Source organism: Oncorhynchus mykiss, chromosome 26 (assembly GCF_013265735.2).
Source record: "Oncorhynchus mykiss isolate Arlee chromosome 26, USDA_OmykA_1.1, whole genome shotgun sequence".
Classification (NCBI taxonomy): domain Eukaryota; kingdom Metazoa; phylum Chordata; class Actinopteri; order Salmoniformes; family Salmonidae; genus Oncorhynchus; species Oncorhynchus mykiss.
Window position 1 is genome coordinate 27,415,575 of NC_048590.1, and position 22,346 is coordinate 27,437,920.

General features: G+C 43.1%; 1 protein-coding gene across 2 annotated transcripts; it reads left to right on the forward strand.

Moving 5' to 3' along the window:
• The first annotated feature begins 6,340 nt into the window (after nt 1–6,340).
• Nucleotides 6,341–22,078, forward strand: LOC110506520 (hepatocyte nuclear factor 4-beta). 2 transcript variants are annotated; one of them, XM_036964088.1, is made up of 10 exons: nt 6,341–6,965; nt 8,539–8,704; nt 10,316–10,422; nt 14,603–14,709; nt 15,491–15,646; nt 15,857–15,944; nt 16,167–16,319; nt 20,414–20,677; nt 20,996–21,118; nt 21,848–22,078. In XM_036964088.1, exons 1-10 carry the CDS (start codon nt 6,851–6,853, stop codon nt 21,973–21,975), a joined length of 1,407 nt encoding a protein of 468 aa, XP_036819983.1. In that variant the 5' UTR covers nt 6,341–6,850; the 3' UTR covers nt 21,976–22,078. The 2 variants fall into 2 exon arrangements, with proteins under 2 accessions (XP_036819983.1, XP_036819984.1); XM_036964089.1 differs by having other exon boundaries at nt 10,316–10,410.
• Nucleotides 22,079–22,346: the final 268 nt, after the last annotated feature.

The following is a 22,346-nucleotide window of genomic DNA, read 5'->3' on the forward strand; positions in this document are numbered from 1 at the left end:
ACCCTCCCAAATCACAGGCCTGAAATGTTGCTGCCTATCTTTCATCAATCAGACCTCTCTCCAGATAGACGGACAGGCAGAACTACCTCCAACACACCTGTAGAGAGTAAATTCGCAGATTTTGACAAGAGTTTCACCTCATAGATCAGCATAGTCCGCAGTACCTAATTCTCTCTCTAATATAACGGGAGTTTGTTGAACAAGGATCCTAAGTCACTTTGGTCTTCACGTAAAGACGTTTTCTCTTAGACAAAGTTCTCTGTGCTGTATAAATACTCAAAACCAAAAGTGTGTGAGCCAGTGAGTGTCAGTTTGATTCAGCCTGTGTGTCTCAGTGGCCTCTGTATCGAGCTGAGTCTTGACTGATACTCTGTACTCTGTCTCTCCCTGCTGGTCAGAGTGAGGAGCAGCCTTTTTCGTCTCCTGCCCTCCATCGGACCATAGCGTTGAGTTGAGTTCCAGTAAAAAACCTTAAACTGCATTCATTCTCTTTATAGTGAAACATTTCTGTTTATTGTGACATTGGGTTGTGATGGATCCAAACAAATGTAGCTACTGATTTGCTATCCAGGCGTTCTATAGATAACATCGCACTGTGTACACACTTGTTGAACCAACGTTGTTTACATGTCATTTCGATGAAATTACCAACGTGAAATAGACAATAGCCAGTGGGATTACACATACATACATACATACATACATACATATAGTGCATTCGGAAAGTATTCAGACCCCTTGACTTTTTCCACATTAAAACTCCTTTTTCAACCACTTCACAAATTTCTTGTTAACAAACTATAGTTTTGGCAAGTCGGTTAGGACATCTACTTTATGCATGACACAAGTAATTTTTCCAACAATTGTTAACAGACAGATTATTTTACTTATAATTCACTGTATCACAATTCCAGTGGGTCAGAAGTTTACATACACTAAGTTGACTGTGCCTTTAAACAGCTTGGAAAATTACAGAAAATGATGTCATGGCTTTAGAAGCTTCTGATAGGCTAATTGACATAATTTGAGTCAATTGGAGGTGTACCTGTGGATATATTTCAAGGCCTACCTTCAAATACAGTGCCTGTTTGCTTGACATCATGGGAAAATCAAAAGAAATCAGCCAAGACCTCAGAAATAAAATGGTAGACCTACACAAGTCTGGTTCATCCTTGAGAGCAATTTCCAGACACCTGAAGGTACCAGGTTCATCTGTACAAACAATAGTACTCAAATATAAACACCATGGGACCATACAGCCATCATACAGCTCAAGAAGGAGATGTGTTCTGTCTCCTAGAGATGAACGTACTTTGGTGCGAAAAGTGCAAATCAATCCCAGAACAACAGCAAAGGACCTTGTGAAGATGCTGGAGGAAACAGGTACAAAAGTATCTATATCCACAGTAAAACGAGACCTATATCGACATAACCTGAAAGGCCGCTCTGCAAGAAAGAAGCCACTGCTCCAGAACCGCTATAAAAAATTCAGACTACGGTTTGCAACTGCACACGGGGACAAAGATCGTACTTTTTGGAGAAATGTCCTCTGGGTTGATGAAACAAAAATAGAACTGTTTGGCTATAATGACCATCGTTATGTTTGGAGAAAAAAGGGGGAGGCTTACAAGCCGAAGAACACCATCCCAACGTGAAGCACTGGGGTGGCAGCATCATGTTGTGGGGGTGCTTTGCTGCAGGAGGGACTGGTGCACTTCACAAAATAGATGGCATCATGAGGCAGGAAAATTATGTGTATATATTGAAGCAACATCTCAAGACATCAGTAAGGAAGTTAAAACTTGGTCGCAAATGGGTCTTCCAAATGGACAATGACCCCAAGCATACTTCCAAAGTTGTGGCAAAATGGCTTAAAGGCTCGGGGGCAGTATTTTGACGTCCGGATGAAAAGCATGCCCAAAGTAAACTGCCTGCTACTCAGGCCCAAAAGCTAGGATTTGCATATTATTAGTATATTTGGATATAAAACACTCTGAAGTTTCTAAAACTGAATAATGTCTGTGAGTATAGCAGAACTGATTTGGCAGGCGAAACCCCGAGCACAATCCATTCAGGTAAAAAATGTTTTGAGGTCAATGTGTTTTCTATTAGTTTTCTATGGGAAGCTCTTTTTAATAGGAATTTGCTTGCAGTTCCTATGGCAGTTCCTACAGTCTTTAGAAATTGGTTGATGTTTTTCTTTTGAGAAATTAAGAAGTAGCCCTGTTCTTACCATGTGTCACTCCAGGTGGACTCTGGTCTTTTGGTGCGCGCGACCTGGAACATACTTTGTTTTTGTCCGGTATTGAACACAGTTTTATCGATTATTTACGTTTTAGGATACCTAAGGTTGGATTAGGAAAGTTTGAAATGTTTGGACCAAGTTTACAGGTAACTTATTAGATACTTTGTAGGCATGTTGGGCGTGTTGAAACCGGTGTATTTCTGAATCAAACGCGCCAAATAAATTGACATTTTGGGGATATAAAGAAGAAATGTATCGAACAAAAGAACCATTCGTGATGTTTCTGGGACATTTTGGCGTGCCAACATAAGATCTTCAAAGGTAAGGCATGAATTATATCGATATTTCTGATTTTTGTGTTGCACCTGGCTGGTTGAAATATGATTTTCTTGTGTTTGTATGCGGGGGCACTGTCCTCAGATAATCGCATGGTCTGCTTTCGCCGTAAAGCCTTTTTGAAATCTGACACTGTGGCTTCATGAACAAGAAGTAAAGCTGTATTTTGATGTATAACACTTGTACGTTTAATGAATTATTATTGTAAGTATTTCTGTTTTTGAATTTGGCGCACGGCAATTTCATTGGATGTTGTCAAATCAATCCCGTTAACGGGATCCGAAGTCCAGGTATTGGAGTGACCATCAAAGCCCTGACCTCAATACCATAGAAAATTTGTGGGCAGAACTGAAAAAGTGTGTGCGAGCAAGGAGGCCTACAAACCTGACTAGGTTACATCAGCTCTGTCAGGAGGAATGCACCAAAATTCACCCAACTTATTGTGGGAAGCTTGTGGAAGGCTACCCAAAACGTTTGAACCAAGTTAAACAATTTAAAGGCAATGTCACCAAAGAGTGTATGTAAACTTCTGACCCACTGTGAATGTGATGAAAGAAATAAAAGCTGAAATAAATAATTCTCTCTACTATTATTCTGACATTTCACATTCTTAAAATAAAGTGGTGATCCTAACTGACCAAAGACAGGGAATTTTTACTAGGATTAAGTGTCAGGAATTGTGAAAAACTGTGTTTGAATGTATTTGGCAAAGGTGTATGTAAACTTCTGACTTCAACTGTATGTTCTAAATCCAAATATGTATATGTACACTGAATTTACAAAACATTAAGAACACCTTCCTAATATAATTTCCCTAAGTATTCACACACCCGAGTTAATACTCTAAGACCTTTCCACACCTGGATTGTGGAACATTTGCCCATTATTCTTTTCAAAATTCTTCAAGCTCTGTCAAATTGGTTGTTGATCATTGCAAGACAACCATTGTCAGATCAACTAGATTTAAGTCGAAATTATAACTCTGCCACTCAGGAACAATCACTGTCTTCTTGGTAAGCAAATCCAGTGTAGATGTGGCATTGTGTTTTAGGTTATTGTGCTGTTCCTTTTTTATCCTGAAAACACCCCAGTCCTTAATGATTACAAGCATACCCATAACATGATGCAACCACCACTATGCTTGGAAATATGGAATCATTAATGTGCTGTATTGGATTTGCCCCAAATATAACACTTTGCAAACAGGATGCATGTTTTTGAGTGTTTTTTATAAAGTACAGGCTTCCTTCTTTTCACTTTGTCAATTAGGTTAAAATTGTGGCGTAAATACAATGTTGTTGATCCATCCTCAGTCTTCTCCTATCACAGCCATTAAACTCTGTAACTTGTTTTTAAAGTCACCATTGGCCTCATGATGATATTCTAGAGTGGTTTCCTTCCTCTCCGGCATCTGAGTTAGGAAGGACACCTGTATTTTTGTAGTGACTGGGTGTATTATTACATCATCCAAAGTGTAATTAATAATTTCACCATACTCAAAAGGATATTCAATGTCTGTTTTATTTTTTGTACCGATCTACCAATAGGTGCCCTTCTTGGTGAGGCATTGGAAAACCTCCCTGGTCTTTGTGTTTGAATCTGTGTTTGAAATTCACTGCCTAACTGTATGTGCGGTGTACAGCGATGAAGTAGTGATTCAAACACTATTACTGTACATGCATCTTATTATGTGACTTGTTAAGCAAATGTTTAGTCTTGAACTTATTTAAGCTTGCCATAACAAAGGGATTGAATAAGTATTGACTCATGACATTTCAGATTTAAAAAATGTATTCATTATTAAACATTTTGAAAGTCATATTCCACTTTGACATTATAGGGTATTGTGTGAAAAAAATCTAAATGTGATCCATTTTAAATTCAGGCCGTAACAAGTGAAGGGGTGTGATTTGTTTTGTGTAATACAAGTTGTGAACACTAGAATGCTTTAGCAAGATAATCTAAATTTGAGGGTAATTTTTTATCTGGACCTGATGTAATTTTACAGGGCACCAAGGACCATTCTGCCTTCGTCCTGCCGTGACTGACAGGTTTTATGAGCTATCAATCACCTTAACAAAGCTGCAGCATGAGAGAGAGAGAGCCACTGCCAGGGGAGGTCTGACCTGCGGCCTAGCGTGACATTCAGGGAAGGAGAGCTGCTCACCCAGGAAATCCCATTACACCAAAGCATGATGGATATCGCTCCTGGAAAAGCTCATATGTGGTCTGACATATAATTTGTTATAATTTGTAAAAATCATATGGCCACGTTCACATTTCTCTATGTCTTTCGTTCTTTCCAAACTCCTCACTCTCCTATCCTTCAGCCTACACACAATGTCTCACATACTGAAGGTCCAGAATATTCTGCAGATTCGCACATCTATCTCCTCTGCAGATGGCTAGGAAGTGTCCCAGCCCAGGAAGGGTAAAATGGCCCCAGTATGACTATGGTATGTCAGTGGGGGAGCTGAGAAGTTTTCTAGTGTATTGAATGCACTGTAGACTGTATGAACTTGTCGTCATCATCATATCGTCTCTGCCATGTGGAGCAGTGGAGGCTGCTGAGGGGAGGAAGGCTCATAATAATGTCTGGAATGGAGTCAATGGAATGGTATCAAACACATCAACGATGTGGTTTCCATGTGGTTGATAGCATTTGATTTACTCCATTCCAGACATTATTATGAGCCGTCCTCCCCTCAGCAGCCTCCGCTGATGTGGAGGTAATGTTAACATTAGAATGCTCAATTTGTTCAGTTATAATATAAGACAGACTATTGATTATTGTTCAGTTATAATGTAAGACAGACTATTGATTTCTTGCACACAAAGGATTTGGCTCATGTTATTATTATTTTTTACTTCTTCAACCCAGATGTCCATTTTTATAGATGTCTGGGAATTTACTCTATTAAAAATGAAGGACATTAATATGAGATCTCTGTCCATTTTTGGATACTCAAAGTGAAAAATACATGTTGGACTTCACTGTCCACTGCTTTGTTTCACATTTCTTTCCTAATAATCTAAAAACAATATGACATGATTGTTAATATGGTGCTTTGTATTATTCTGTTACTCCATTACTACAACAGTAGATAGACCACAAAGTGGCTTTGTGAAGATACTAATGTCACTATATTGTAGATTGACATAGATGACCCTCCATTGCTTTGAACCTGTGTTTTATGTAGAGACAAGTCAGAGAGAAAGGCTATCTACAGTGCATTCACTATCTGTATAAAGGGGCCCAGGGGAGGTATAGTTTTATTTGCAAACACGTTATCCCTCTACCTCTGATCAATACCTCCAAACAGCTGATGGCATGCTCCCCACATGGGCAAAGGTGAAGAAAGAAGCCCCTCCCCATTGTGAAACAGAGTAGAGTGCAGACCGGTGGAACTAGCAAACTCTGCCCCCAGTGGTGAAATATAGCACAGTCTCTCGTCCAGTTGGAATTACACTCAAACTTGAGAATCTGGCATCTTTTGTCCATAGAAGTCTACTGAAATTACAAATATTAAACATTGATCAGCGGTACTCAAATACCATTCTCAACTGACCTGCAGTAACTGACTGTAATGATGACCTTTGATCTGGTCATATACTTTAGTTTTTGCTGTCCTTTTTTCCTCAGCCGTAGAAGTGATTAAGATAAGGTAGCTCATTGACTGTATCGGCTGTTTTTTCTCTTCCCAGTGAGTCATGTTTACCTGCCTCCATTTGAACCCTCACCTTTATTATACTCTACTCTGATAAGAGAGTCGCAAACATACAGTGGGCCAAATCTCAGTGTCTCTCTCTTTCCCTCCTTTGGAAGGCTGTTTGGCATCTGTCACACTGATCTGGAACATTAGCTACCAGCTAAATACATACTGGATAACTTGTTCTGTTATACAACCTGAGTAAGAACTGCCTGCCAGGAATACTGGGATGAGAAAAGGAAGAATCTAAAAGGTGCACATGATTTACTGGGCCAAGGAAAACATCAGCACAGGACAGGAACCAGGACTTTGGAGGCCTGTGACCGAGTGGAGGAATAGCGGTGTCACACAGAATGACAACACATTGATTTACCTGAGCTAGACAGTCAGGAAGACACAGAGAGGAATTAAGTGATTGTGCTGAAAAAGTGGCTAATTTTGGAACAGAGTGGTGAACTGAAGAGGAAGGTCGTGCAGCAGCCTGCTCTGGTTCCTTTGCTCATATAAATCAGACTTTTGTTTGGGCCTAGTGTGGCCTCCTGAAGCAGTGACCAGAACCATGAAGCTGTCAGGGAACGTGCTGGATCTGGACTCCACAGACTACAGCACCACCCTTGATCCTTCCTACACCATGTTGGAGTTTGACAACCTTAGGGTGTTTCCTGTAGAGACAGGTACGACTGGTATAATGACACCTTTACCTGTCTGTCCTTCACTCATAGACTGGTGCACAACAATACCAAAACACCGATCTGACATTTGAGGGGGTTTGTATGATATTCAAAGGACATTCAAATAATATAAAATATTGAATATCCATTCATTTTTATAAGTTAAAATTCATGAGTAGATCTTGGTAACTTTTTAAAACCTGTTCTTTCCATTCAGCTGGAGAGAAAACCAGGCTTACAAAAAGAGACCCAGTGCCCTTGGAAAAACATGGTTTTAAAAAGTACTCTCAGCGCTTTACAATGTAGCTCTCATGCACACAGGAATTTGTAAGACCATTTTCTCATGGATAAAATAACATTAGCTTTCATTCCACAAAATGCTGTGAATACAACGGTCATTACTCCCGACAATACTGAGGGTGATCTAAAGACCTCCCTCTTCTGCTTTCCCTTATAATCTAATTTGAACTTATCATTATCATCATTAGGAGTCTGTTCTGCTGAATCAGGTCCTTTCTTTGGCACTTTTAAGGAGATGCTTTACCAGCAGACTGCTTTCCAAGGCAGATAGCTGTGTGGAAGATGTATTCTAATCTCTTAATTCAATCGAACTGATCTTTGACCACAGAAAGCATTCTCCATGTTAAATTGTTATCCCTGGCTGCTCAGTCTCCCAACTCTAAGTGTGCAATTTAAATACATTACAGCCTGGGGGCAATGTCCCTGTGACTGCACAAACACTACACCAACAAAGTATATTTGACGGTCAGTGGTTTTAAGAGAGACAATCCTGCAGCGATCGAACACTGACAGGACACAATTTAGAGCAACACTGAGGGAGATTGAATTAAAATGGAGCTCCCAGTGTAAAATTAGCCAGTGGACTTTGTCTTTGCCACTGACCTGAATCTGCTTTAACTAAATGGGGAGTTTCCTCTTCCTCTGAGTAATAAGCAGCAGTGGTCCTCTGAGGGCCTGTGAGTCTGGCAGCAACATACAGCAATGATATCTCTACCTATAACCCTGCTTTTATTACCCCCTCCAAACCTCATCAGCCCTGGGGAACAACACAACTCTGCCATTGTTCTTACAGCCCTATAAGCTCACAATCAACACATTTCTGCCTTTGAATGTTGTGCTTTTTTATATGCAGCACAAGGTTATTTCCCTTCACAGAGGTGGAATGAACAGGGATTCATTAATCACCTTAGCTGATGATGCCGTTGATTAATTATTTGCTCTGTAATCGTGCTTATCTGCTGTCACACAGCGTTGACAATCTCTCAGCTGAGTGATCCGCTCTCTGCAGACGCTGTTGCGGCTTATTAGCAAGGCTTGGAGATGTTTACTTACTCATCAACAATGGGGGCCCATCTGTAAAAGTAGAACCGTGTCCTACAAGACCAATATTCCATTGTGCATCTCCAAAGCTTTCTAATGTTAGCCTGAGGTCATCGGTAATAGACATCCTCTCATGTCTGTCCCCAAGTGTCAAGAGTCAATTCAACACATGCAGTAGCCCTCCAGTGTGCTGTAGTGTATGAATCTCAATCATTTTCTTGTGATTGACTGACAGAGTTGATGATGCCGGAGCCTGCCCCTCTGCTGCCACAGACCAATGGGAGCGTGTGTTCCATATGTGCAGACAGGGCCACAGGTAAACACTACGGTGCTTCCAGCTGTGATGGCTGCAAGGGCTTCTTCAGGAGGAGCGTCAGGAAGAACCACGCCTACACCTGCAGGTGAGACTCATCACCACACAGATCACTGAAAAAGAGGACTACATCTCAAATGACAACCTATTCCCAATAGAGTGCCCTATTTTTTTTATCTGATCCAACCTGTTCTCACAGCATTACGTATTATTCTGTAAATAAATCCACTCCATTTAATATATGTTACGGTTCGGTTCGTATGGTATGTATTAATTTGTGGATGTCCATCACTCATTTAGTATTAAATTTGACCAATTACAATTTGAAAAACATACAACATGTTACGAATTTGATAAACATATGAGATGTTATGAATTCTAGCTAGGTGGCTAGGTGGCTAACATTAACATAAGCTAGGGATTGGTGGTTAGATTTAAGAGGGTTTCTGTTTATGCTGATATCAAACCTTGGGTTGCACGGGCCAATTGCAACTTGGTGGTTAGGGTTAAGGTTAAGTTTATGACTAGGTTAAATGGCTAGGGTTAAAAGGGTAAAGGTTAGCTAAAAGGGTTAGGGGAAGAGTTAGCTAACATGCTAAGTAGTTGCAAAGTAGCTAAAAAGCAGTAAGTAGTTGAAAAGTTGCTAATTAGCTAAAATGCATAAAGTTGTCCGTAATGAGATTCAAACTCGCAACCTATGGGTTGCTAGACATTCGCGTTATACACCCACCCATCCACCTCAACCAACCACCCAACTTTAAGTAACCATCTGTCTTATATAACCATACCAAATGTAACATACTGTATCATACTAATTTCAGTGTCCCGGATTTACAATTACTATGTTACGTCTAGTCTATGAGACCAGGCTGGATCCCCATATAGTGCGCTACTTTTGACCTGAGACATAACAATAAGGCACTAAATGGGAAATAGGGTGTCATTTGAGATACCACCAAGGTTCTGTTAGAACTGTAGATCATTGGAAGTATTATTAGGCACACTATTGTCCACCTCCGACCCACAAGACAATACAGAGACAAATTTACTGCCTACGACTAGGGCAGCTGGTAAAAACATGTCGCTGAAATGCTGGTAAAGTACTTTCATTCACAGTGTTCAACCCCCATTTCAATAACTGATTACTTTCTCTGGTGGTACGGTTCTCAACCACATCCATTGTGAAGTGAAAAGTATGCGAGTTGCGTTGGCCAAGAATTAGAAAGCCAACTTCTGTGTCATAGTCTCTGGGTTTTGTTCAGACAAAGAGACAATAACCTTAATACAGTGATGGAAGACTCCAAAGTCAATGGTGTGATGCGTTTTACTCTCTCACATGTGAGAAGTCAATTTTACCACACTGTATGGACTATAGGAGTTGTCATTTTGCAGGTTTCATTGAAAGGTGGTTATATGTCTGGAACTAAGTGTTAGGAGCCTGTCTGAACATGTGTATGTCCACAACACAGAAATTGTACAGCACTGATCTGACGCCATCACAATTACAGAAGCCCATAGTGTGAGACTTGTGTCTGATTGTGTGTTACAGAATTATACAACTGTTGTCTTGTTTTGAAGTTTATCTAATTGTGTGTGTGTGTGTGTGTGTGTGTGTGTGTATGTATGTGTGTGTGTGTGTGTGTGTGTGTGTGCGTGCGTGCGTGCGTGTGTGTGTGTGTGTGTGTGTGTGGGTCGGCAGGTTCAGCAGGCAATGTGTTGTGGACAAAGACAAGAGGAACCAATGCCGTTACTGCAGGCTTCGGAAATGTTTCCGAGCAGGCATGAGAAAGGAAGGTGAGAGAGAAGGTTTGTTGTTTAAACATGACATAGATTGTACATACTGTATGGCACCACACTACAAAGTAATTACACAATTCATTGCCACATTATTAATTCAAAGGAGATTTTTTAAAGCCTGCCAGCACACACACGCACACACAGCATTTTGTTTTTAAAGCCATAAGCATATATAAAAGTTGACAAATCACAATATTTACCCACATTGCATAACCATGTTTAACGCCAAGGGGGGTATTGGGGTTGGCAGGCACGCCATGCGGGGGTGGGTAGTGGAGGCTCAGGCAGGGGTAGTGAGTGCGGTATAGTCTACAAGGTGCTATCTCAAATCAAATCAAATTTTATTTGTCACATGCTTCATAAACAACAGAATATTAGAAACTAATAACACGTAGAATAAATACACGGGGTAACAGTACAGAGTCGATGTGCAGGGGTATCTAGAACCTAAAAGGGTTCTTTGGCTATCCCCATAGGAGAACCCTTTGAAGAAAATGTTTTGGTTCCTGGTAGAGCCCTCTAAAAAGGGTTCTCCTATGGGGACAGCCGAAAACCCCTTTTGGAACCCTTTTTTCTAAGAGTGTATGCACCACTTACTGTGGGGGAAAAGCAACAAGATCAACATGCCGCTCTCTTGAGCAATACTGAGTGAGTGGCTGTTTGTAGTGTGCACTGTAGACCTTATCTTCCACTGGCTGCCGCAGATAACCAGGAGAGAGAGAGACGGGATTAGAGGATCCATGAATGGCCCCTCACATGAATAATTAAAATGGCAGAGCATGGGCAATTATTTGTTCTGGCTTTTTCAAGAGAGAAATACCTATTTTTGCTGAGCCCTCATTCCAGAGGAACGTTAGAGAGAAACTGAATCTGAGCTGAGCCCCCTTAGTGATGGTCAGGGAGAAAGATTCAAACATTTGCCGTATTAATTTTGCAGACCACTCAGCATAGCATTTAGTATTAATTTTGCAGACCACTCAGCATAGCATTTAGTAAAAAGCAAAGCTATGCCACAAAATATCAGAACATGCCATTTTGAAAATGTGTATAAGCCTTTGGTTTAATGTGTTTCAATTGTACATTAATCCAGACAACAAATTCTAACAAACCATTTTTGACAACGATCTATATTTGTACTCCTCCTATTCTCCTTGCTGAATGTCCACAGCCACTTTCAATCTATCACTTCACTTGTGCTCCGTGGAGGACTAATTTGTGACATCATCACCCACTGCCATGTCTCCAAAGCAGAGGTCTCTCTCTGTCTCTGTCTCTGCAGCTCCAGTTTGATTAATAGGGTCCTGATTGGCTGCTGAGAGGTCAGCTGTGGTGACTGATTGCTCTCAGACTGGGGCTTGTTGTCTGACTTTGTGGAGCAGACTGAAATCAGGCTGAGGTCATCCATTGTAATGACACAGGCACAGAGGTCACTATGAGACAGTCTCCTCTGTCAGACACAATCCCAATCATCAGGCCCTGTACTGTCAGCCTCCCGTCGTACCTTCCTTTGGCTAATTACATAGTCAGGTTTAATATGTTGGCAGAATCAGAATCAAAATTAGAGATGTTACTTGGGGGATTTGGAAATTGAATTTGCTCTGAAATAGTCTCAATGCAGATGAGTGTCAAAATTAAATGTATAACAAAAATTAGTAACGCTAGATACAACAATTTCAAAGATTTTACTGAGGTACAGTTCATATAAGGAAGTCAGTCAATTGAAATAAATTAATTAGGTCCTAATTTATGTATTTCACATGACTGGGCATACATACAGTGGGGCAAAAAAGTATTTAGTCAGCCACCAATTGTGCAAGTTCTCCCACTTAAAAAGATGAGAGAGGCCTGTAATTTTCATCATAGCTACACTTCAACTATGACAGACAAAATGAGAAAAAAAATCCAGAAAATCACATTGTAGGATTTTTAATGAATTTATTTGCAAATTATGGTGGAAAATAAGTATTTGGTCACCTACAAACAAGCAAGATTTATGGCTCTCACAGACCTGTAACTTTTTCTTTAAGAGGCTCCTCTGTCCTCCACTCGTTACCTGTATTAATGGCACCTGTTTGAACTTGTTATCAGTATAAAAGACACCTGTCCACAACCTCAAACAGTCACACTCCAAACTCCACTATGGTCAAGACCAAAGAGCTGTCAAAGGACACCAGAAACAAAATTGTAGACTTGCACCAGGCTGGGAAGACTGAACCTGCAATAGGTAAGCAGTTTGGTTTGAAGAAATCAACTGTGGGAGCAATTATTAGGAAATGGAAGACATACAAGACCACTGATAATCTCCCTCGATCTGGGGCTCCACGCAAGATCTCACCCCGTGGGGTCAAAATGACCACAAGAACGGTGAGCAAAAATCCCAGAACCACACGGGGGGACCTAGTGAATTACCTGCAGAGAGCTGGGACCAAAGTAACAAAACCTACCATCAGTAACAGGGACCGCCAGGGACTCAAATACTGCAGTGCCAGACGTGTCCCCCTGCTTAAGCCAGTACATGTCCAGGCCCGTCTGAAGTTTGCTAGAGAGCATTTGGATGATCCAGAAGAAGATTGGGAGAATGTCATATGGTCAGATGAAACCAAAATATAACTTTTTGGTAAAAACTCAACTCGTCGTGTTTGGAGGACAAAGAATGCTGAGTTGCATCCAAAGAACACCATACCTACTGTGAAGCATGGGGGTGGAAACATCATGCTTTGGGGCTGTTTTTCTGCAAAGGGACCAGGACGACTGATCCGTGTAAAGGAAAGAATGAATGGGACCATGTATCGTGGGATTTTGAGTGAAAACATCCTTCCATCAGCAAGGGCATTGAAGATGAAATGTGGCTGGGTCTTTCAGCATGACAATGATCCCAAACACACCGCCCAGGCAACGAAGGAGTGGCTTCGTAAGAAGCATTTCAAGGTCCTGGAGTGGCCTAGTCAGTCTCCAGATCTCAACCCCATAGAAAATCTTTGGAGGGAGTTGAAAGTCCGTGTTGCCCAGCAACAGCCCCAAAACATCACTGCTCTAGAGGAGATCTGCATGGAGGAATGGGCCAAAATACCAGCAACAGTGTGTGAAAACCTTGTGAAGACTTACAGAAAACATTTGACCTCTGTCATTGCCAACAAAGGATATATAACAAAGTATTGAGATAAACTTTTGTAATTGACCAAATACTTATTTTCCACCATAATTTGCAAATACATTCATTAAAAATCCTACAATGTGATTTTCTGGATTTTTTTTCTTCTCATTTTGTCTGTCATAGTTGAAGTGTAGCTATGATGAAAATTACAGGCCTCTCTCATCTTTTTAAGTGGGAGAACTTGCACAATTGGTGGCTGACTAAATACTTTTTTGCCCCACTGTATATGCATCTTTTGGTCACAGATACAGTACCTAAAAATAAAAATTGCCTCACAATGGGCCTCAGGATCTTGTCACGGTGTCTCTGTGCATTCAAATTGACATCGATAAAATGCAATTGTGTTCGTTGTCCGTACCTTATACTTGCCCATACCATAACCCCAACGCCATCATGGGACACTCTGTTCATAACGTGGACATCAGAAAACCGCTCGCCCACATGACGCCATACACATGGTCTGCGGTTGTGAGGCCAGTTGGACGTACTGCCAAATTCTCTAAAACAACGTTGGAGGCGGCTTATGGTAGAGAAATTAACATTAAATTATCTGGCAACAGCTCTGGTGGACATTCCTGCTGTCAGCATGCCAATTGCACGCTCCCTCAAAACTTGAGACATCTGTGGCAATGTGTTGTGTGATAAAACACATTTTAAAGTGGCCTTTTATTGTCCTCAGTACAAGGTGCACCTGTGTAATGATCATGCCGTTTAATCAGCTTCTTGATATGCCACACATGTCAGGTGAATGGATTATCTTGGCAAAGGATAAATGTTCACTAACAGGGATGTAAACAAATTTGTGCAGAAATGTTGAGAGAAGTAAACTTTTTGTGCATATGGAACATTTCTGGGATCTTTAATTTCAGATCATGAAACATGGGACCAACACTTTAGGTATTGTGTTTAGATGTTTGTTCAGTGTAGGTGTATGCTGTAATTACAACATTACCCCTCCATTGAGTATACTTTGTCCAAGTAAAACAGTGAACACAAGAAATCCAGGGACTCTCCCTCCTATTCTTTTATTTCCAGCCGTGCAGAACGAGCGGGACCGCATCAGCAGCCGCAGAGGAGAGGGACAGGGGCTGGGCACTCTGTCCATCAGCGTACTGTTACAGGCAGAGGCCAGCATGCATCAGGTAAGAGATTGTCACTAAAACCTCTCGCTATTCACAGCCACAAAGTGCTCCAGAGGCTTCCATTTCCCATACAGCCCAGAGTAGAGCCCTTTATCTGTTTCTCAGAAACACAGCAGTGGCAGGGCTAGAGATGGAGAGGATACAGGCTGCACTTTAGACAGCCGGCCATTAAGGTCCCCTGGAGATTTTAGCTGCAGGCTGGATTCAGTTACTTCTTAGAAATTGCCAAATTGCCCAGAGAGACTCACATCTGATCACAGCAGTCCTATGTAATGGCAGTGCCTGGGCTTGGATTGTGTGCCAGCGTTCAATTGGCTTCAAATACATAATAACAACTAGATATCCTCTTTGTATGCGAAAGGAATGTGGCAGAAATTAATTGGATGATGGACAAATGAACCACAAAATTTAGCCAGGCTGTTTTCCATTTGGGTCAAGTTTTCATGCGATGTCTCCTCAATGTGAGCTGTGTGCTGAAGGGGCTCTGATCACCATCCAACAGCATCGTTCCAGAGACAGACCCACCAACAACACACATCCAAAATCCATTTCTCATCTTACACCCTTATATTCTCTATTACCACCATTCTCTGAAGTGACCTTTCCCCCACCCAATACCCTACCTGCCTCTGCTTGCTCTGCCCTTCACGATTGTCCAAGCACCCATCATCTCACCCCTGCACCCTGCCCCATCCATCTCCTCCAACCCTCTCTTCATTCTCACATTACACTGACACCTAGGGCCAATGTGGAACCTCTCATTATTGTGTGCCACTCTCAGTTTCCAGCCCTGACCTCCCCTATGAGCTGTGACATCAACACCAAGAAGATAGCGCTCGTGGGGGACGTGTGTGAGTCCATGAAGCAGCAGCTCCTCCTGCTGGTGCAGTGGGCCAAGCGCATCCCCGAGTTCTGCAGCCTCCCCGTTGACGACAGGGTATGGAACTTTGGATGTTATCCTACTTAATGTGTCTGTATGAACATGTGAGCTGCACCTGTCTAAGCAGGCGGTCACATTCAGCCCAGCTGTCTTTGTGTTGGGTTTTGGATCACTAGCTTTTGGAATACTCACTTTGCAGGGAGGGCTGTCTGTGTAATGGCTGCTGTGTGTTGTCTCTGTGCTGTGCTGTGTCTTGTCTGTGTGCAGGTATCCCTGTTACGAGCCCACTCTGCTGAACACCTCATCCTAGGGGTGGCTCAACGCTCCCTGCCTTACAATGACATTATCCTTCTGGGTAAAATATATGGATTTCAGCTGAGTCTGGGATGTGCTCTCATCATTGTTATAAAATTTTAAAAATATTTACCCAATGTTGGTAATGTCGACTAGCTATGCTGCTTTTCCATATGTGTATATTGATAAAGGAAGCAGACTTACCTAATGTATAAAGTTATACTTACAGTTTTACTTTACTTATATCATAAGTAAGTATTTAATATGTGGATTGTGTTTGCAGGTAATTACTTTGTGATCCCAGTGAGCGGTCCTGAGGTGGAGGTGTCCAGGGTGGCTGCCCGGATCCTGGAGGAGCTGGTCAAGCCTCTGAGAGAGCTGGACATCACCAACAGCGAGTTTGCCTGCCTTAAAACCATAGTCTTCTTCAGTCCTGGTCAGTCAGTCCTTTGGTCACCACCAGCCACCCCCCTGCCCCTCCTCCCCCTCCTCACCTCTTCTCACCTCTCCTCTGTCCTCAGACAAAGGAAGAGACTTTCGCCAGGAATCTTTTTATTTCACAGTTGTTCTCTCCTGGGACTGTCTCTGCTCTCTCTGCTCTGTCCTTGGCACCCTGTTGTTTTGTCCTGGCCTGGCGGACAGGTTTCACCGTGTTCTGGGGAGAAACTATTAATATCTGGGCGAAGTCCTGGTCCTGGCAGGGAGACGTGACTGGCTGCTGGACTTTACAGCCTGTTGGCCTGAAGCGGTGATTACAACAGCAGAGCCAGGCCACCGGTCTGACAGACTGACTGGCCAAACTGGCACAGCAGTGCACAGCAGTAGACAGCAGCATTAGGCCAAGTCTGACACAAATGACTGACTACCTATAGAAATAAACATACCGCACGTGTGCTCAGCTCTGTCCTGTGTGACCCTGCCCTACTACCTTTTCCTAAACTTTCTCTAATAATTTCTGTTTAGTTTATTACACATAATGCATTTAAATTAGTAAAGAAGTATATTGTATAATGTCCCCACAGCAATCCCATCTCTCCCTATTCTCCTAGGGCCGCAGAGTGAGGATTTGTCTCAGTGCTGTGTTGTAGGAATTGTTTGCCTCACAGTGGCTTCACTCTGTCTCTCAGTATAAGCATACTGTACATGTAAGTGTCTCTCGTGTACTGTATGTGACGATGGCGCCGTACTGTATGGCTGCCGTCTTGCGTGCTCTGACCCAACTTTGCTATTTTGTGATTCTTTTGGCGTTTATAAATTCCTATGATCGACAAAATCTTTTGAACATCAGATCGGCAGTTAATAACCTCAATTCCGAGTTCAACTTCAACTTTGATTCATCTGCCCTGGGCTCTTTGTGTACCTATGACTGTTATCATGACTGCTGTATACACTGAGTGTACAAAACATTAAGTACACCTTCCTAATATTGAGTTGCACCCCCCCTTAAAAATATTTATTTAACCTGTCTCCTCCCCTTCATCTACATTGATTGAAGTGGATTTAACAAGTGACATCAATAGGAGATCATACGTTTCACCTGGATTCACCTGGTCAGTCTATGTCATGGAAAGAGAAGGTGTTCTTAATGTTTTGTACACTCAGGGTACATTCCACCTCAGGACAACAACAACAACAACAAGCTGGCTGTAAATAAGATACCATGCACCCGGAGGCTGCTTTTCTTGTTGCCAGTGATTTTAGTTGCGAGTCACTAAGACAGGTGATGCCCTACTTCTATCAACACGCCTCCTTCGCCACTCGGCGCATTTAAGTCCTAGACCACTGTTACTCAACCCGCCACGCAGACCCTCAACACATTGGCCCCCCAGGGGTGTGTGCTTATATTCCCTGTTCTCCCATGATTGCGTGGCCACGCATGACTCCAACTCCATCATCAAGTTTGTCCGATGACACAAAGGTGGTAGGACTGATCACCAACATTGATGAGACAGCCTGCAGGGAGGAGGTTAGTAATCCAGTTCAGAGTCCAAAAGGTACAGAACGGCAGGCAGTCTTGGGGTCAGGGCAGGCAGAGGTCAATAATACAGGGTGGTGTGACAAGGTACAGAAACGGTAGGCAGTCTTGGGGTCAGGGCAGGCAGAGGTCAATAATACAGGGTGGTGTGACAAGGTACAGAAACGGTAGGCAGTCTTGGGGTCAGGGCAGGCAGAGGTCAATAATACAGGTTGGTGTGACAAGGTACAGAAACGGTAGGCAGTCTTGGGGTCAGGGCAGGCAGAGGTCAATAATACAGGTTGGTTTGACAAGGTACAGAAACGGTAGGCAGTCTTGGGGTCAGGGCAGGCAGAGGTCAATAATACAGGTTGGTGTGACAAGGTACAGAAACGGTAGGCAGTCTTGGGGTCAGGGCAGGCAGAGGTCAATAATACAGGGTGGTGTGACAAGGTACAGAAACGGTAAGCATGCTCAGGGTCAGGGCAGGCAGAATGGTCAAACTAGAAAACAGGAACTAGAAACAGACAAGAGCCGCAGGTAGGCTGGACAAACATAACAAACTGGCAACAGACAAACAGATAACACAGGTATAAATACATTGGGGATAATGAGGAAGATGGGCGACACCTGGAGGGGGGTGGAAGCAAGCACAAAGACAGGTGAAACGGATCAGGGTGTGACAGTACATTCCACGGTCTCTGAGAAAGGCCTGAAAAATTGCCAAAGACAATAGCCACCGAGACATAGACTGTTCTCAATGCTCCTTTCCGGCAGGCGATACCTTTGCATTACGGCTCAAACCAAAAGACTCCTAAACAGCTTCCATCCCTTGGCCATAAGACTGTTAAGTGGCTAACAACTACAGCTCCCCCTAACACCTACTCTGTTGCTAAAATGAGTATTGATTAGATTTATTACTACCATTACTCTGCTGTTCATTGATTATTGATTGCTATTACCATTAGTATCTATCGATGTCTCTTGCTACTGGTCACCATTACTCCTGTTTACATGTACAGTACACTGTATATTACCATTAGAATATTACCATAAGCACATGTACTTATGTATTCCTGCTTCCAGTCACTTTTCAGCCCTTTTTACATGTATATCCACCTACACTGACACTCTTGCACCCACACACATAAACTCACATACACACACACACACACCACCACGCACCCACCACCACTTATGCGGCTGCCATACTATTTACTATTATTATTATTATTATTATTATTATTATTACAGCCTTATTATAAAATGTATTCAATTGTTTTTTTCCCTCATCAATCTACACACAATACCCCATAATGACAAAGCAAAAACTGTTTTTTAGAAATTATTGCTAATTTATTTAAAAGAAAAAAGTGAAATATCACATTCACATAAGTATCAGACCCTTTACTCAGTACTTTGTTGAAGCACCTTTGGCAGCGATTACAGCCTCAAGTCTTCTTAGGTATGACACTACAAGCTTGGCACAACTATATTTTTGGCTGTGTGCTTAGGGTTGTTGTCCTGTTGGAAGGTTAACCGTCGCCCCAGTCTGAGGTCCTGAGAGCTCTGGAGCAGGTTTTCATCAAGGATCTCTCTGTACTTTGCTCTGTTCATCTTTCCTTCGATCCTGACTATTCTCCCAGTCCCTGCCGCTAAAAAACCTCCCCACAGCATGATGCTGCTACCACCATTCTACACTGTAGGGATGGTGCCAGGTTTCCTCCAGATGTGACGCTTGGCATTCAGGCCACAAAGAGTTCAATCTTGGTTTCATCAGACCAGAGAATCTTGTTTCTCATGGTCTGAGAGTTCTTTAGGTGCTTTTTGGCAAACTCCAAGCGGACTGTCAGGAGTGGCTTCCGTCTGGCCACTCTACCATAAAGGCCTGATTGGTGGAGTGCTGCAGATATGGTTGTCCTTCTGGAAAGGAGGTTAGATCTCCACAGAAGAACTCTGGAGCTCTGTCAGAGTGACCATCGGGTTCTTGGTCACCTCCCTGACCAAGGCCCTTCTCCCCCGATTGCTCAGTTTGGCTGGGCGGCCAGTTCTAGGAAGAGTCTTGATGTTTCCAAACTTCTTCCATTTAAGAATGATGGAGGACACTGTGCCTTCAATGCTGCAGAACATTTTCGGCACCCTTCCCCAGATCTGTGCTTCGACACAATCCTGTCTTGGAGCTCTACGGACAATTCTTTCAACCTCATGGCTTGGTTTTTTCTCTGGCATGTACTGTCAACTGTGGGACCTTATAAAGACAGGTGTATACCTTTCCAAATCATGTCCAATCATTTGAATTTACCACAGGTGAACTCCAATCAACCTGTAAAAACATCTCAAGAATGATCAACGAAAACAGAATGCACCTGAGCTCAATTCCGAGTCTCATAGCAAAGGGTCTGAATACTGATGTAAATAAGATATTTAATTTGTTTATTTTTAATACTTTTGCAAAAATGTCTACCTACCTGTTTTTGCTTTGTCGTTATGGGATGTTGTGTGTAGATTGATGACTCTCTCTCTCTCTCTCTGTGTGTGTGTAGTATTAACCCTACCTCTCTCCCCCTGTCTCTCAGACTGCCCAGGGCTGGAGGCCCCTCAGACAGTGCGGCAGCTGCGTTTCCAGGCCCAGGTGCTGCTGGACGAGGCCACCTGTGAACAGCGGGGGCGTTTTGGAGAGCTGCTGCTGATTCTGCCCCCCCTGCAGAGTGTGGCCTGGCAGATGGTGGAGACCCTGCAGCTGGCCAGGCTCCTGGGGGAGCCTAGCGTGGACAGCCTGCTGCAGGAGATGCTGCTGGGAGAGGGGGCCACTGGGAGCCTGGGACAACACACAGGGCACGGTACGCTCCAGAGAAGAGATACCTACAGTAAAAACCCTCAAACTGAATACCACTGACTTTCTCTGGGTTGCCTTACAGATCAACAACAGAGGTCAATAACAATTCAACCCAACATACGTCAACTTTCATTTCCCACAATCTAATCTGTGCGCTGTGCATTGTGTCTTCACTTATGTTGTTTTCATACTATTTCATGGTGAGCTCTCATTACTGACTTGAGAGTATTCGTAATAAGGGTAACCTTTGAGCTGTTATGGTAACTGGATCAGTGTAGTAGTGTAGTAGTATACAGCTATTCCCTTCTCTGGTCCTCCTCAGGTTCTAACTCAAACGTAATGACGTTCCCCCAACCCCAAGATCACACCCTGTCTCGGGACCTACTAGGAGGCCATGTCGGGTTGCCGAGCAACTTCACATCAGTCATCCTACCTGTCCCTAGCTGTGAGTACCCCCAAATGCATCCATGGACAAGTCAATATACTTTGTGTACTAGTATGCATTTAGCTAGCTACTGTAGAGCAAACAAATACATCATAATCACCATGTATGACACCTTTATACACACACACACACACACACCTGTATTTAGTGGTGCATGAAACCTCAGACGCTGGTTTCCTGCCTGTGTCCCAGACAGAGGCAGCAGGTTTGCTTCACTGAGATCTCCTCACAACACCAAGCAGCATGGTTCTCCTAAGTAATAGTCTGTCTCACCAGCCTCATGGTGTTTCATGGTAGCTGTAGGAAGAGACTACCTGAGTAATGCCCCCACGCTGTCAAAACAGAGGAATAACACACGGTGACCTCACCGTCCCCAGTGTTTTATCACCCTCACAGAGCCAGCCTGACCCTACAGGGGGCACATGGCCCAGACTGCTCCCCTTGTCTCAGGCCCTCTAACCCAGCCTCACTTCACAGGAACCTGGGCCCTCTCACCAGCCCTGGTCGTCAGGCTCAGTCCCTACAGCTCTGAGCTCACCTGAGGGATGTTGATGTCTGTCTCCCATCATTAATATTCCTATAATTACTTAGTGTCTTTTTTTAGGGGATTAGCTCACCAACGGTAACTTAATGTCCTGAAAGAGTACTGTTATGGACCTGTAGTAAAAGCCATGCAATTTCAGTCTCAGTGTGTGTAATGCCAGTCTGATGCCTGTCTCTCTCCAACAGCTCTGCCAGTGGTGCCTCTGGTGCCCACACAGACTGGCACTGAGGTGTACAGACATGGAGAGGGAGCAGGCATGCCCATAGAGTCTGCCCACTGCATGCCCATGGCTCCTGTCCACACCTGCCTCTGAGAAGCAGACCAAGCAGCAGCAGCTACTCAACCAGAGAGGAGAAAAAAAGCTGTGTGGTCTAAACATGCTGGCGCGCGCGCGCGCACACACACACACACACACACACACACACACACACACACACACACACACACACAAAAAAAAAATCTAGCCCACGGTTGGTTTGAGTAAAATGTTTTTTTTGGAGGGGAAAAAATGATAATGGACCTGCAGTTTCTTGACTGTGTCCAGCTCCCTGATAACCACAGCTAGGAAATACAACACATTTTCATTGCAGCCCTTGGAACCTCATTGAAGACCGAATGTGGCCCCTGGGGCAAAATTAGTTTGCCACCCCTGACCTGGTGTTGGTGCACCCAGGCGTGCTACTA